The 12847-nt window shown below is 37.0% G+C and overlaps 1 protein-coding gene across 1 annotated transcript in view; it reads right to left on the reverse strand.

Moving 5' to 3' along the window:
• Positions 1-11918, reverse strand: part of LOC104910077 (adenylate cyclase type 1-like) — a 25210-nt gene extending 13292 nt beyond the window's left edge. Inside the window, exons 1-5 of the mRNA XM_010708223.1 lie at positions 11827-11918; positions 8897-8981; positions 5004-5093; positions 2010-2266; positions 240-366 (exon numbers count right to left, since the gene is read on the reverse strand). Of these exons, the coding sequence (XP_010706525.1) occupies positions 240-366; positions 2010-2266; positions 5004-5093; positions 8897-8923 (501 nt within the window). The 5' untranslated portion in view covers positions 8924-8981; positions 11827-11918. The remainder of the gene's footprint in view (positions 1-239; positions 367-2009; positions 2267-5003; positions 5094-8896; positions 8982-11826) is intronic.
• Positions 11919-12847: the final 929 nt, after the last annotated feature.

Below are 12847 nucleotides of genomic sequence, written 5' to 3' on the forward strand. Positions count from 1 at the left end.
AGAAACCCAGATATTTAATTTCTCTATCTCAAGTTTATAGTGGTAATGTCAACTTCCCAGCTTTGAAATTCTCTCTATTCATAATGTAGCTTAGATTACATTACGTCATCAATGATGTGCCATTAATTTTGAGAATGTATTAGTTCCACTAATTTGTTCTGATTGTATTCCTAAGCAGTTTCATAAAGTCAGATATACACTTTCTGTGTACATAAGTACTAGAAAGTCCTGTGACTTACCTGCACAGCCCAGAGGTAGTCCAGACGTAGCTTCAAGTCCACCTGTCTTGAATGCAGTGCCAAAGCACAAGAAAATAGCAAAATAGCTAGCGTTGGTTCATAGCCTCGCATATAAAAGGATCCACCCCTTAAAAATAAAGTAAAAGTAAAAAGGTTATTCCAGGTTCTCTAAGCACTGGATATTTTTAATATAAAATCTTTAATTTGGAATCTGTGCGTGTCCCCTAATGTCCACCCTTTTCCAAAGTGGCTCATATTGGCAGGGAGGCAGGTGACAGTACTATGACTGCATCTCATTGACATTCAGGTTCTTGAGGATTTTATAATTATACTCATTATTGTAATGTGTTGTAGTGGAATTGCCAGGTCACAGTCTAAACCAGTATGTGAGCACCTGAGAGCCCAGAGTTGGGCAGTCTAGATCCACCCTTCCTCTCTCTCACTCTCAGTGGTGCTTCTGGTTGTGCTTCTGGGAGCTCATATGCACTCAGAGCCTGCTTGGTTTGCTCCCCTCCTCTGGCTCGCCAGAGTTCAAGCCAGAGAAGGCTGCATTCCTCAGCTCACCCTTTTTTCCAAGCCCCTGGTGAAAAGGGTGAGTTAGTTTTGATATCTTGTTCTTTAGTGCTTGTATCTCTCATAAAGGTTCTGTCATTGCCTTTGTTTGCTTTATGTTTGCATACTTTCACTGAGAAAATATAAAACCCCTCAAAAATTCAAAAGTTTAAGTGAAATTAGAATTGGTTGAGGGTTTCTGAAATATGGAAGTGAAGACTTTAACAATTTTTTTTATATTTCATATTACAATTAGAATGCAGTGTGATCAGATGAAATATATTGGCATGAAACTTCAGAATAATGGGACAGCAGTTCCCAAAAATGATTCAGTATTATTAGATCCAACAATATTTCTCACATTCTGCAAAGGATACAATCTTGAGCAGCACTTGAATGCTGGAAGGCAGTTACCTAATGAGATTCAACAAGGGCAAGTGTACAGTCCTACGCTTGGGGAGGAATAACTGTATGCATCAGTACAGGCTAGGGGCTGATCTGCTGGAAAGGAACTCTGCAGAGAACTTAGGTGTCCTGGTGGGCAACAGGTTGACCGTGAGCCAGCAGTGTGCTGTGTGGCCAAAAGGTACATTAAAATGAGCGTAAAAGGAGGAAACCCTTCCCCTCTACTCTGCCCTGATGAGTCCACGTCTTGAATACTGTGTCCAGTTCTGGACTCCTCAGTTCAAGAAAGACAGGGAACTACTGGAGAGAGTCCAGAGGAGGCCTACAGAGATGACTGGGGCCTGGAGCATCTCCCCTATGAGGAAAGGCTGAGAGACAGGGGACTGATTGTCTGGAGAAGATTGAGGGTGGATCTTATCTATGCTTATAAGTATCTAAAGGATGGGTGTCAAGGAGATGGGGCCAGGCTCTTTACCATTGTGCCCAGTGACAGGGCAAGGGGCAATGGGCACAAACTGGGACACAGAAAGTTCCATCTAAATACAAAGAGAAATTTCTTTGCTTTGAGAGTGGCAGAACACTGGAACAAGCTGCTCAGAGAAGTTGTGGAATCTCCTCTGGAGATACTCAAAACCTACTTGGATGCCTTCCCGTGCAACTTACTGTAGGGAACTTGCTTTAGCAGAGGAGTTGGACTAGATAGTCTGCAGAGGTTCCTTCCAACCCCTATGATTCTGTGATTCAGAGATGAATAGTAAATGCAATGACCATCTATAAAAAAACACCATTGCTTTGACTTTGCAAGACACCTACCCCACTGCTTTTCTGTAACCACTGAGTTCCAGAATAACTATGTACAAAATAGTAACAAAAAGCAGCAGTATAATTTTTGGCAAGGAAGATACACGTAGAAATATTGCCAAGGTGAGAGTCCCCACTACACAGGAAAGGAAAGCATAGTGGGCTGTATCGCATGGAAGTTCATTCATCGTTTTATTTGTTCCACCAGGAGAAATGATAACTATCGAACTGCTGGAATTGGTATTCCAAACCCAAGGCATGCAGCCAACCTAGAAAAGTAGGAGAGGAGAAAAGAGGAGAAAGTTAACTGTGAAATAAACAGAAATGCAGCTGTTGCGGGGATTGACTGTGGTTCACTACTAATTGGAAATAAATGGATATGGCGTTCCCAGACAATTAATTGCTCTAATAAAATCTTCTTGAAATGCTATGATTAATTTTATGTGGGATATATGTTTTGTTCACTAGTTGTCAGCAAGGCCAACTAACTGAAGCCTAGAATTATTTGAGCAGTTTCCCTTTCAGTGCTCAAAACCAAGATATTTTCAACCCAAAGTAAATGTGAAAAACTTATGAACTTCAGAAAATATTTTATACTGTTATTTGGATGAGAAAGCCCATAAATAAATGTGTTTGATTTGTAGACTATGTAAACCATATCAATTTCAATTAATCAAATATAAAATAAAATATATTTTAATTTTTGTTTGAAAGGGTAGGCATGGATAACATATTTTCTCTACCTCAGAGATAATTCGTCTATCACATATGATTCAAATACTATCTCTTGTCTTTTATTATCCATTCCACATAGTTATCCTTGATCAATTTCTTCTCTAGAATAGGATATTAAAAAAAAAAAACAACAAAAACACAACAACTTTTTGGTACATTTCACATTGGAGATACGATGATTTTTAATCAGATTCTTTCAAAGGCAATGCCACATACAGATGTCAGACCTCTTCGACAAGGAAGGGAGGAATCAGTGGCAAACAGCTGCAGTGCAGATTTAACTGCACTCCAACCTTCACGCTTTACTAAGGGAGAGGATTAGAGCTAACATAAATGAGGAGAGTGGGACTGCAGTGTGAAATTGATTTTAACAGGAATTGCCACATAAGCCCTGCTCTGTACTTAAGCTTCTTTTCTGAAGTGTGTTATTAGACCTTTTTACTTTATCCTGACCACCAATAATGAAATTTTATAGCATGCTGTAAAGTAACTGACAGCCTGAAAGGTGATCAATGAATATACAGGACTTCGTAGTAATTCAAATAGATGAGACACAGCAGATAAAATGTGAGTTACAATACTGATTAACATTATGAAATGAAATTGTAAAGGCTGAGGTGAAAAATCAATTCAATGTGATTTTGTTCAATGTCCTTAAAAATGCTCTTCATACTGCAGTCATCTGAAAAAAAAAAAGCATGCAGGACTTTATGAATGATGTGCAATTCTTCCAGGAAAAATGTATCTGCTCTGTAACTAAGTATAATCTCAATACCTAGCTTCTCTGCTGGATGAGAATTTCAAGAACCGATGTTTTCTACTGATCAAGCACTTATCCTAAGTATTTCAATGGGTAAAGGCTTTTATTTTTATTTTTATTTTACTTCAATAAAGGATAAATGTATACTCATGGCCTATTTTAAGTTGCAACTGGATGATCCTTATTGGAGGCCAGAACTAAATTCCAATCTGCCTTTTGCTGAAATTCAAGATTATACTAGGTATTTACAAGTTCTGCATTTTATTTTCACTGTCTGTTGGCTTGGTCAAATAAGCATCAAGTATATAGGGGATGATCCACAAAAGTTCTGGCTGTCATGACGTTTATCTAAACTTAAAAGTGAGATGTACTTTTGTACGGCAACTTTTGGGTTGCTGAGAAGCTAGCTAGCCTGGAAGCACTGCATATCTATTTAGGTTTCTAGGCACATGAGGAATCTCTGTGTGTTCTTACTCACACAGATGATGTTCAGGAAATCCAAGAAATGTCTGAACATCAGGAATTCTTGGTACCCCTCAGGACATTGGATCAGGACAAGGGATCCTCTGCCCATTCAGTTCAACCTGATAGATTTTCCCAGGGCACATCAAGGGACCAGTGAATACATAAAATATAAAATAATGAGTGTGGCATCAGACTCAGTGTTGTGAATTGCTCATGAAACCACTGTCTTCTTATTGCTTAGAACACACTGCTTGCATCCCACAGAGAGGCATGGTTTGAGACATCTGCTTCCTCAGAAGTTCCACTTCTGTTTAGCATGCTATTTTTGTATGGATTCTTTCCTTTGGGTACCTGAGAATATTTAATTCATTCATGGACAAAATGCTGAAACTGAGTGCTGAGAATTCAGCAAAGCAACTGTATGCCAAATATTTAGGCATTCACCGTGTAGAACTAGTTGTTAAAGAAGCTCGGATTTTCAGAAGTACTGAACAAGTACTTTACATCAGCTCCTCAGACAATAGATTTGAGTGGACTGTATAAAAGTACAGTGTAAAAATCTCTTCTTATTCTACACCATCCAGATTTTTAAGATTTTCTTATCTTTTCTGATCTGTCTAGACATAAAATATCTCTGTTACTATGCAGAAATATTTTCTATTAGTTGTCACACAGAAATAATCTTGTGACCATACATTCTCTGTCACACTATATTAGCCATTAAAATATTAATGAAGTTCAACATTTAAAAATGATTTTCCCATAAAGAACACAGCAACTGCAGACTATGTGATATTATCTTTAGATATAAAAATGTCCATAGGTTTTGTCTATGTATTATGTATACGATATGCTAGTAACTTTGCCATTCCTAACTCAACATTCAAGATTGTGAAAATTCAAACTATAACAAAGTAAGTTTTGAAGAAATTTGCTCTGTAAAGCACAGTAATCAAAAGAGTTAATAATTAATCATTGTACATGCTCGATGGTATCTGTAAAACATTGTTCTTAAACAGAAAGCTAAACTTGATTTAAATACTCACCACACATCCTTGAGCCACAGAGTATATTAAGATCACAATAAAAATACACAAAATGGTACGAATTTGTATTGTTAGGCACCCTGGAAAACACTAAGAAAGAGAAAAAAGATTAATATATATTTTAGAAATATTTTTAGAAGTGGAGTTGTTACTATTTAGTAGGCTTTTTATAGCAAAGAAAGTGATGTTTTCCTGCAGTGTAAATTAAGAAACAAGCACGCATTTATAATTACATACATATGTTGCAGTAATAATTGTGATTGTATACTTTAATAGCAATTGCATTTCTGGGGTAATACACAGGAAATTATGATTACTATACATTATTTCTCACTGAAGTTAAAATTCTTTGGACTATTAGTGGGATGCCCATTCGTAATGCAAAGTGGGATGGCATTAGACTTTTTTCCCCTGAGGAATGTATACAAAACATCTTTTGCCTTGCAAATTATCAACTTCAAATGAACCGAGAGAACATACTGTGATAGCATGGAACTTTGGAATGGTATTTGTCTTCTGCTATAATAGTCACACTAAATGTCACGATAGTTTTAATTATCAGAACCCATCAAAAACATTGAATTTGTCAGAGCAGAAACAGTATTGGAGAATAAAAAGTCTGGTGGAATGGAGTCTTGTGAATCTCTTACTCATCTCCACAAGTGAAATGTACGCCACAAGATGAGAGAGGAAGGACAAGTCTACCAGGATATAGTATTTATGTTTGTTCCAACCCATATTGTGTTGGTTTTATTTGACCTCTGTGAGCACTGCCCAGCAGCTGCCCCATGGCAGATCAGAGCCACTTCCAGATATCTCCAAAAGAGACATCTGGAGCTGGCCAGAGCTGAGCTGCGAGCAACACTGGCTGGGAGAGAAGATTTAGGAAAGGGAAAAACTGCTGTGGAACAGCAGTTCAGAGAAAAGAGTGAGAAAATGTGAGAAACAACCCTGCAGATATCCAGGTCAGTGCAGAAGGAGGACAGGATGTGCTTCAAGTGTGGAGTAGAAGTTCCCAGCTGCCCACAGAGAGGTCTAGGGGGAACAGGCTGTGCCCCAGCAGCTCATGGGGCACCATGCAGAGCAGATCTCTGCATGTAGCATGTGGAAGAGCCCATGGTGCAGCAGAAAGCTTGGCCCATGGACACCCCCTGCAGAAGCAGGTCCTGGGTCAGAGCTGCAGCCTGTGAAGAGAAACCTGCAGTGGAGCGGGAGGTCTGGGGGAGCTGCTGCCTGTAGGGACCAATGCTGGAGCAATGCCCTCCTGAAGGACGGGCACCATAGTACCCTGCAGGAGCAGTGCTAGAGGAGCTGCAGCCTGTGGGAAGCCCACTGGGATCATTTCAGAAAGGATGCAGCCTGTGGGAGAATTCCAGGATGAAGAAGAAGAGAGTGGCAATGAAGGAGCAGCAGAGATGAAGCAGCCTCCATTCCCCATTCCCTCATGCCACTCAAAAGGAGGAAGAAGAAGAGAAAGTGAAGGTGTTTTTAGTCTATTTTTATTTTCTCACTGTCCAATCTATAACTAACAACAGGGAATAAATAACATGAATCTCTCTTCTGTGGTGTCTGTTTTGGCTGTGATGGTAGTTGGAGAGAGATTTCTCTGTCCTTATCTCAACCCTTGAGCCTTTTTCTCATCATATTCTCTCTCCCTGTTGTTTTGAGGAGGGGGAGTGAGAGAGCAGCATGGTGGAGATTATTTAGTCCATGTTCTCCTGCAAGTCTTTGACAAATATGTTAAACAGGACAAGTCACTTGGATAGACCCTGTGGTACTCCACTTACTACTGCCTTCCAAGTGAAGTATAACCTGCTATCCCTATGTTCTGAACCTGATCATCCAGACTTCATTTTCATTTTTTCATTTAATCACCAACATGTCTACTCTTCTAGACCAATCTATCTATATATATATGAAGCAAACGGTTCATTTTTATCCATATATATAAAATGCTGTTATAATGCTTTTGTAGAAGGTGATAAGTATATTTAGTTAATTCAGTTTGCAATGAAATTGCTCACAGAGGATAAAGATGTAATAATAAAATGCTGAGAATTTCCATAGTTTGAAGATAATGCTGCATGGTAAATAATTACAATGCAAAATGCAGATTCAAAATGGTTCCAACACATTGCATAGACATTTTTCTTGGTGTACATTGCACATATATTATAAATGTTAACATGCTAGAGCAGTGGGATAAAAAGGAAAGTAAAATTTTAAAATGTAAGTTATAAGACATGTCTGACCGAATGCTCTGATTTAGGAATAAAATGTTTTTATTTCTAATTTTTTGGTCATTCTAAGATAGCATCTGCTCTTTCACAACAGTACAGCATTTTGGGCTTAATGTTCTTTGTTTTATTTGTGGGATTTTTATTAACTAAAGATGTAGTGTTAGATACCCTAAATGCTAGATAATCAGTAATGTTCAAAATTATTATAGTGATTTTACGAGTAAGAATATAAAGCTTGAAGCATCTTTTAATAATTACACTTCACACTTGCCTATTGTAAAATAATACTAGAAAAGTACCAGAAGAATAATTTGTACAGAAGAGTTCCTCGTTCACAGTTCTGTATTCATTACACATAATATATTATCTTTTATTTAATATACAAGACAAATTTGTCCACAAAATTTCAATCTGCCATATTCTAAATTTTAATTTTTTTTGTTTGTTTTGCTAATGCTGTATTTCATCCAATAAAATACTGAATCTCTAGAGAAACCTGAATAAGTTACAAATCCCACTGACTACTGAAACAAACCTTAAGTTTGCGCTAGCCCCAGGGAAATGACATAAAGAGGAACAATTTCCCACAAACTCCATCTGTATCTAATGATCATGCGCAGAGCAACACTTAATAAAGTACTGTTCCTTCATGAAACAAAAGAGGTAATTAAATTTTCTCCTATAAAATTGTCTAAGTTTATAAAGATCTGTTATGTACAGATACTCTGCTAAGATGCTATTTATGTTTCCATGAAAACAATTACCTTTCTCCTGCCAAAGGCCATATTTTCTAACTAAAAATTATTGTATGCTAGTCAGCAGAGCAGATTAACTGTGTAGGTGTTTCTTCTGATTATTTTCTGAAAAAAATTAATAAATTTGGTTTAAGCCACCACAGATATTTTTCATCAGAAAATTAGTCTATAGATGCTTTATTCTGATCTAGTAGACCTTGTTTTCTCCTACAACAACCAGATGTTCTTCTGCATTATTACTGTTGTGAAAATGTAATGGAGGGGAACTAATTATTTCTTAAGATTTTGAAAAGGCCAAGAGTTGTATTTGCAAGACACTCTACCAGGAAAGTAGTTGATGATTTGACAGGAGAAGTTTTGAAAACAAAGAGGAAGTTAGCAACACTTTACATTTAGATACTAACTGCAGTGGAAAAAGAAATAGCATGCTTCCTTGTCAGAAAGGAGAAAAATCCAGAATAAAGCAGCTATTTGTCTGGGCATTTGAATGGTTTTAGTAACTAATAGGTGCTCAGGGAGATATTGCAAAAAAAACTCACCAACCAACCAACCAGCAAAAGTCCACACCTCCCTAGTACTAATAGCACTGAAGGCCACAGTGCTGAAAAAAATTATTCACGTAAAACAACCAAACAATTAATCAATCAAAGAAACAAAAAAGCATTAATAGCACTGAAGCCTACAATGCTGGAAAAAACTTATTCATGTAAGAGATCTATCTTCAAGTGAATAATCTTTTTTTTTGAAAAGTCTACAATTTTACTCAGCAATGAGCTTAAGAAGCAGATAGATCTCAGACTCTCATGCTATGGAGCACACAATGATGGCTTCGTAATTCACTGAAGAAACAAAGTATAGCCACTAAAAGAAAGAATAATAAAAATCTTAAATAACTTACTTGTACTCTTGTGACATGTAGGTACATAATACAAGCCACTAGGAAGCATATGCAGAACACCAGGAGAACAAGAACTATGGTACTCCTAGAATCAAAATCAAAAGTCAACTTAACTTAGTAGCAGATACGAGGACAAACAGCAGAGATGTTTTTCTGAAATGCTGTTGGATAAATGCTGGAGGATTTCCCCCCATGGTTTTATTGTAAAACTATTTCAGGAAAAAAATCACAGTAAAATGTGCTGCTCTCAAGAATGAGAAATCAGTAAACTTTCTCGTATGTGGCACCCACTGTGATCTTATCAACTCAGAAATTCACCTATACAGGGTGCCAGGAAAGGCGCCTTCTAATTTTGGACTAATGCAGAATATCCAGCATGATGGCTCGAATAAATGGGGAGCGCAACTCTCCGTTAATTGGTCTTGGCAGCTGTGTATCAATTACCATCTGCTTTTCCCTTCTCAGAGATTCAGAAATCAGAGCCCAGTCAACTCTGCCACTTACCAAGTCAAATAAAGTCAGACTGGACTGCACTCCCTTCTGCCGACACAGAGCAACTCCTTCCATGTGAGTTTTCCTCAAACAGTAAGAAAAATCTTATCTTTTGTGAAAATGCTGTAATAATTCTTGTAATTCTTAATCTTCCTTTTTCTGCTCTTGCAAAATAGGTTTGTTCTTAATTAGGAGTACAAGCCTAGTACTTCCCCTGCTCAACAACTCTATGTTATTGGAGCAGTACTTTATAGATATGGCAAAAATTAGTCCACTACTACTGGTGCTTTGATTATTTTTAGGGACATCCCGGCCCCTTGCCAGCTATGGAACCAGGCATGCATGACAACAACATAAGATGATCTTCACACCTTCTTTTCTAGTCCTGTGAAAACAATATGCATCTTGCTATCAGTCTTGAAAAATTGCTCATATAGTTTCTAACAGTAGAAGAAAATGAGAAGGTTTTTGCTACGCCTCAGTATTTACTTTTGATTTGAAGTTCATGCAAGAATTTATGCAAGAAGTCATCAGTACACAAAAAGGGATAATGCTGTGATGTAGTATGTGTATCTAGAACCAAGAAGTAACTCGAGATTATAATGTGGATTCTGAATAGAAGTATTAATAGATAGCAGTCTCCCCTATATTTTTAGAGAACTGGAGTGTATTTAGGATGGTGGTACTGCAAGAAAGCAATGGAGAGAACATGATTGCAAGTGTCTTTCAATGCAGCAATATCCAACCATTCACACTAGTGTTGAGTGGGACTATGAATGATATTGGGCTGCTGCCAGCATAAAAGAGTTTTTTGAATATGAACCCACTGAGATATCAGAAAGATTGATCATCAGGGTTTTTAATGGCTAGGTTGTATTTTTGCCTTAATAACTGGAGAGCGTTAGTAGACAGGAATATAGCCTTTATTCCATCAGACACATCTGATGAGAATGTAAATATGTGTTCAGCTGTCAAGCTGTTGTGCTGAGATGATCACAGGAATAGTGAAAATGCTGAGCCCATTGCTTTTTTTGCATTTATGCAGCAAACGTTTTTCTTACAACAATTTTTTTTGTCTCTAGATTTTTTAACATTCCTCTTGGAAGACTGTAATACATATTGAAAACAATTATTATCACCTCTCCCATTAGAGTAACACTTTACACTTCTTGTCCTGGTTTTTGCATTTGCTTGTCATATTTAGAAGTACTTTTGGCAATCTAAGGAGCAATTTCAAGCTCCAAGTTTTGTGAAGAAGGAAAATTTCTGGTATTTTCAGAGTTTTAGTCTAGCTCGTGGTTTTATCTGTGCCCCAGCAAGGAAAGAGTCACAGTTTGATTGCCTAAAATTAAGACTGACATGTTTATTGGAAGATGTTACCATTCAGTATGTGGCTTTTCTAGCTTGCCCAATGATGAACCAATCAATTTTCATGGCATACAGTGTTCATGTTCTGCTGGAGCTTCTATTATCTGTCACATAATAGCCTAATCTGAAAATATGTCCAGCTTTTTTTTGGAGTGATGCTACTTTTTGAAAAGGTTAACAATTATCATGGCATATGATTCTTGCAAACTCAATCTAGCTCCAGTGATACTAACACTCTTTATCTCTCCTTATTTTAAATTCCATGGAATTCAAATTCTTTCACCTACTGTAGGCGTGCAAAAGTAGGTTAAATAGTTCTCAACTATGCTCCAGTTAGTCAACAGAAGTAATTTGTCTGGAAACTGGATGATTTTTTGCAAGTTACTTTGAATTTTTCAGATGTCAAGTAAAAAAATTATACGCCGGTGACATTAAAATTAAAAATGTGTCCCTCAAACTTTCAATTAGAAATAATAGGACCGTATAAGAGTATTATTCCAACTAGAGGTTTATGAATAGAAAAGATTTGAATTAAAATGAGATTTTCTGAAGTATTATCCTGTGGATCATTTCATCTCCATTGAAACCCTAATAATTTATAAGTGTGAATGAAATTTACTTTTGATATTCTCATCTGAAAAAATGAAATCAAGTTATTGAAATTATTAGAAATAGCATCCACCTGTAACTCAAAGATTTTTGGAAAGAAGTCTAATTTGTCTTTAGTAAGCATTTAACATAGCACTGACAATACTTGAATTAATCAATACATTATAGCATTCAATAACGAGCACCAAGCACATTCTCAAATACATCATGAATATGTCTGCTTTAGTGCAGCCAAGCTCTGACTGCAACTCATGTAAGGATGACCAAACTAAATTTGTGGTTCCTTTGGACAAATAGAAGAGTTAAGTTAGTCTGAGGATATACCATCAGAGACTCTCTTATTTGAGAAGCTACCAGTCTGGTTGCTAATTGCCTTTCCAGGGATGATAGCATTTCAGTTCTGTGCAGCTTACTTGAAGATATTTTACCTTGGATTATAATGGCAAAAGATAGAAACTTACTGTGGTATTATTAGAAGGTAGACAAGGCCAAATAAGGCAGCTAGAATTAGTGAGAGAACTACAGCACTGGTGAAGTATTCATCCTGAAGCTGGTGGTACTGTTAAAGAAAGAAGAAAATGAAGACAGTGAGCATTTAATACATACCCAGCCAGCCACTCACACTTTTCCACTCTTTGTAGGAAAGAGCAACAACCTAAAAGCCACTTCACAAGCATAAATATTATCATTGCTTAATTCACAAAAAAATAGCCTTAGGCTAGTCTACAGAAGTCTTTGCTTGACAGGCTTATTTCAGCTGTTTCTATTGGCCTACCTATTTAGCTTTCATCCTCAAATTAGTCAAATCCAGGCCAAGCTGAAGAAGGAGGTGTTCCTTTCCTCCTACTCTTATTCATCACCCCCAAAATATCAAGAAACACTTGGTGCTGCTTTTAAGGAACACTGTCATCTGAAGTGCTCAGGACAGGGCACTAAAGGGTGCTACTGAGAGACTCAGGTTCACTTTTAAACAATTATTTTCCCTGATTCAGTGGAAGCACAGTCCTTACATCAGAACAAGTTGTTTTCCCAAGAAGTTCAAAAATTCAATCTTCTTTTACCACCTAGAATTTTCTTCTGTCAGAACAATTCTAGATTTACACACTAATACTCCTAATTGGGATGTGATGATAACATCAATGAAAGCAACTCAGTAGAGATCCACATACAGAAGTTAAGATCAGTGGAAATTGAGGCTGGGTTTTCACATACTTAAATACTGTAATGCAAGAATAGAGACATTATACTGAGTCTTGCAAGATGTAGGATTTTCTCAGGGAACAAAGTTCACAGTAAATAGTTCATAATATATATATATATCTGTTACTTTCAAGTTGGCTACCCTCAACAAATACAAGTGTGAAATACAGAGTGGCCTGGAAAAGCACATTAACTGCATTAAAGAACAAAAACTTTTCAAGGAAATTTTGGATTATTTAAACTTCATGTTATGATATTAAAAGAAGGAAAGAAAAAAAAACA

This window comes from Meleagris gallopavo, chromosome 3 (genome assembly GCF_000146605.3).
Source record: "Meleagris gallopavo isolate NT-WF06-2002-E0010 breed Aviagen turkey brand Nicholas breeding stock chromosome 3, Turkey_5.1, whole genome shotgun sequence".
NCBI lineage: Eukaryota > Metazoa > Chordata > Aves > Galliformes > Phasianidae > Meleagris > Meleagris gallopavo.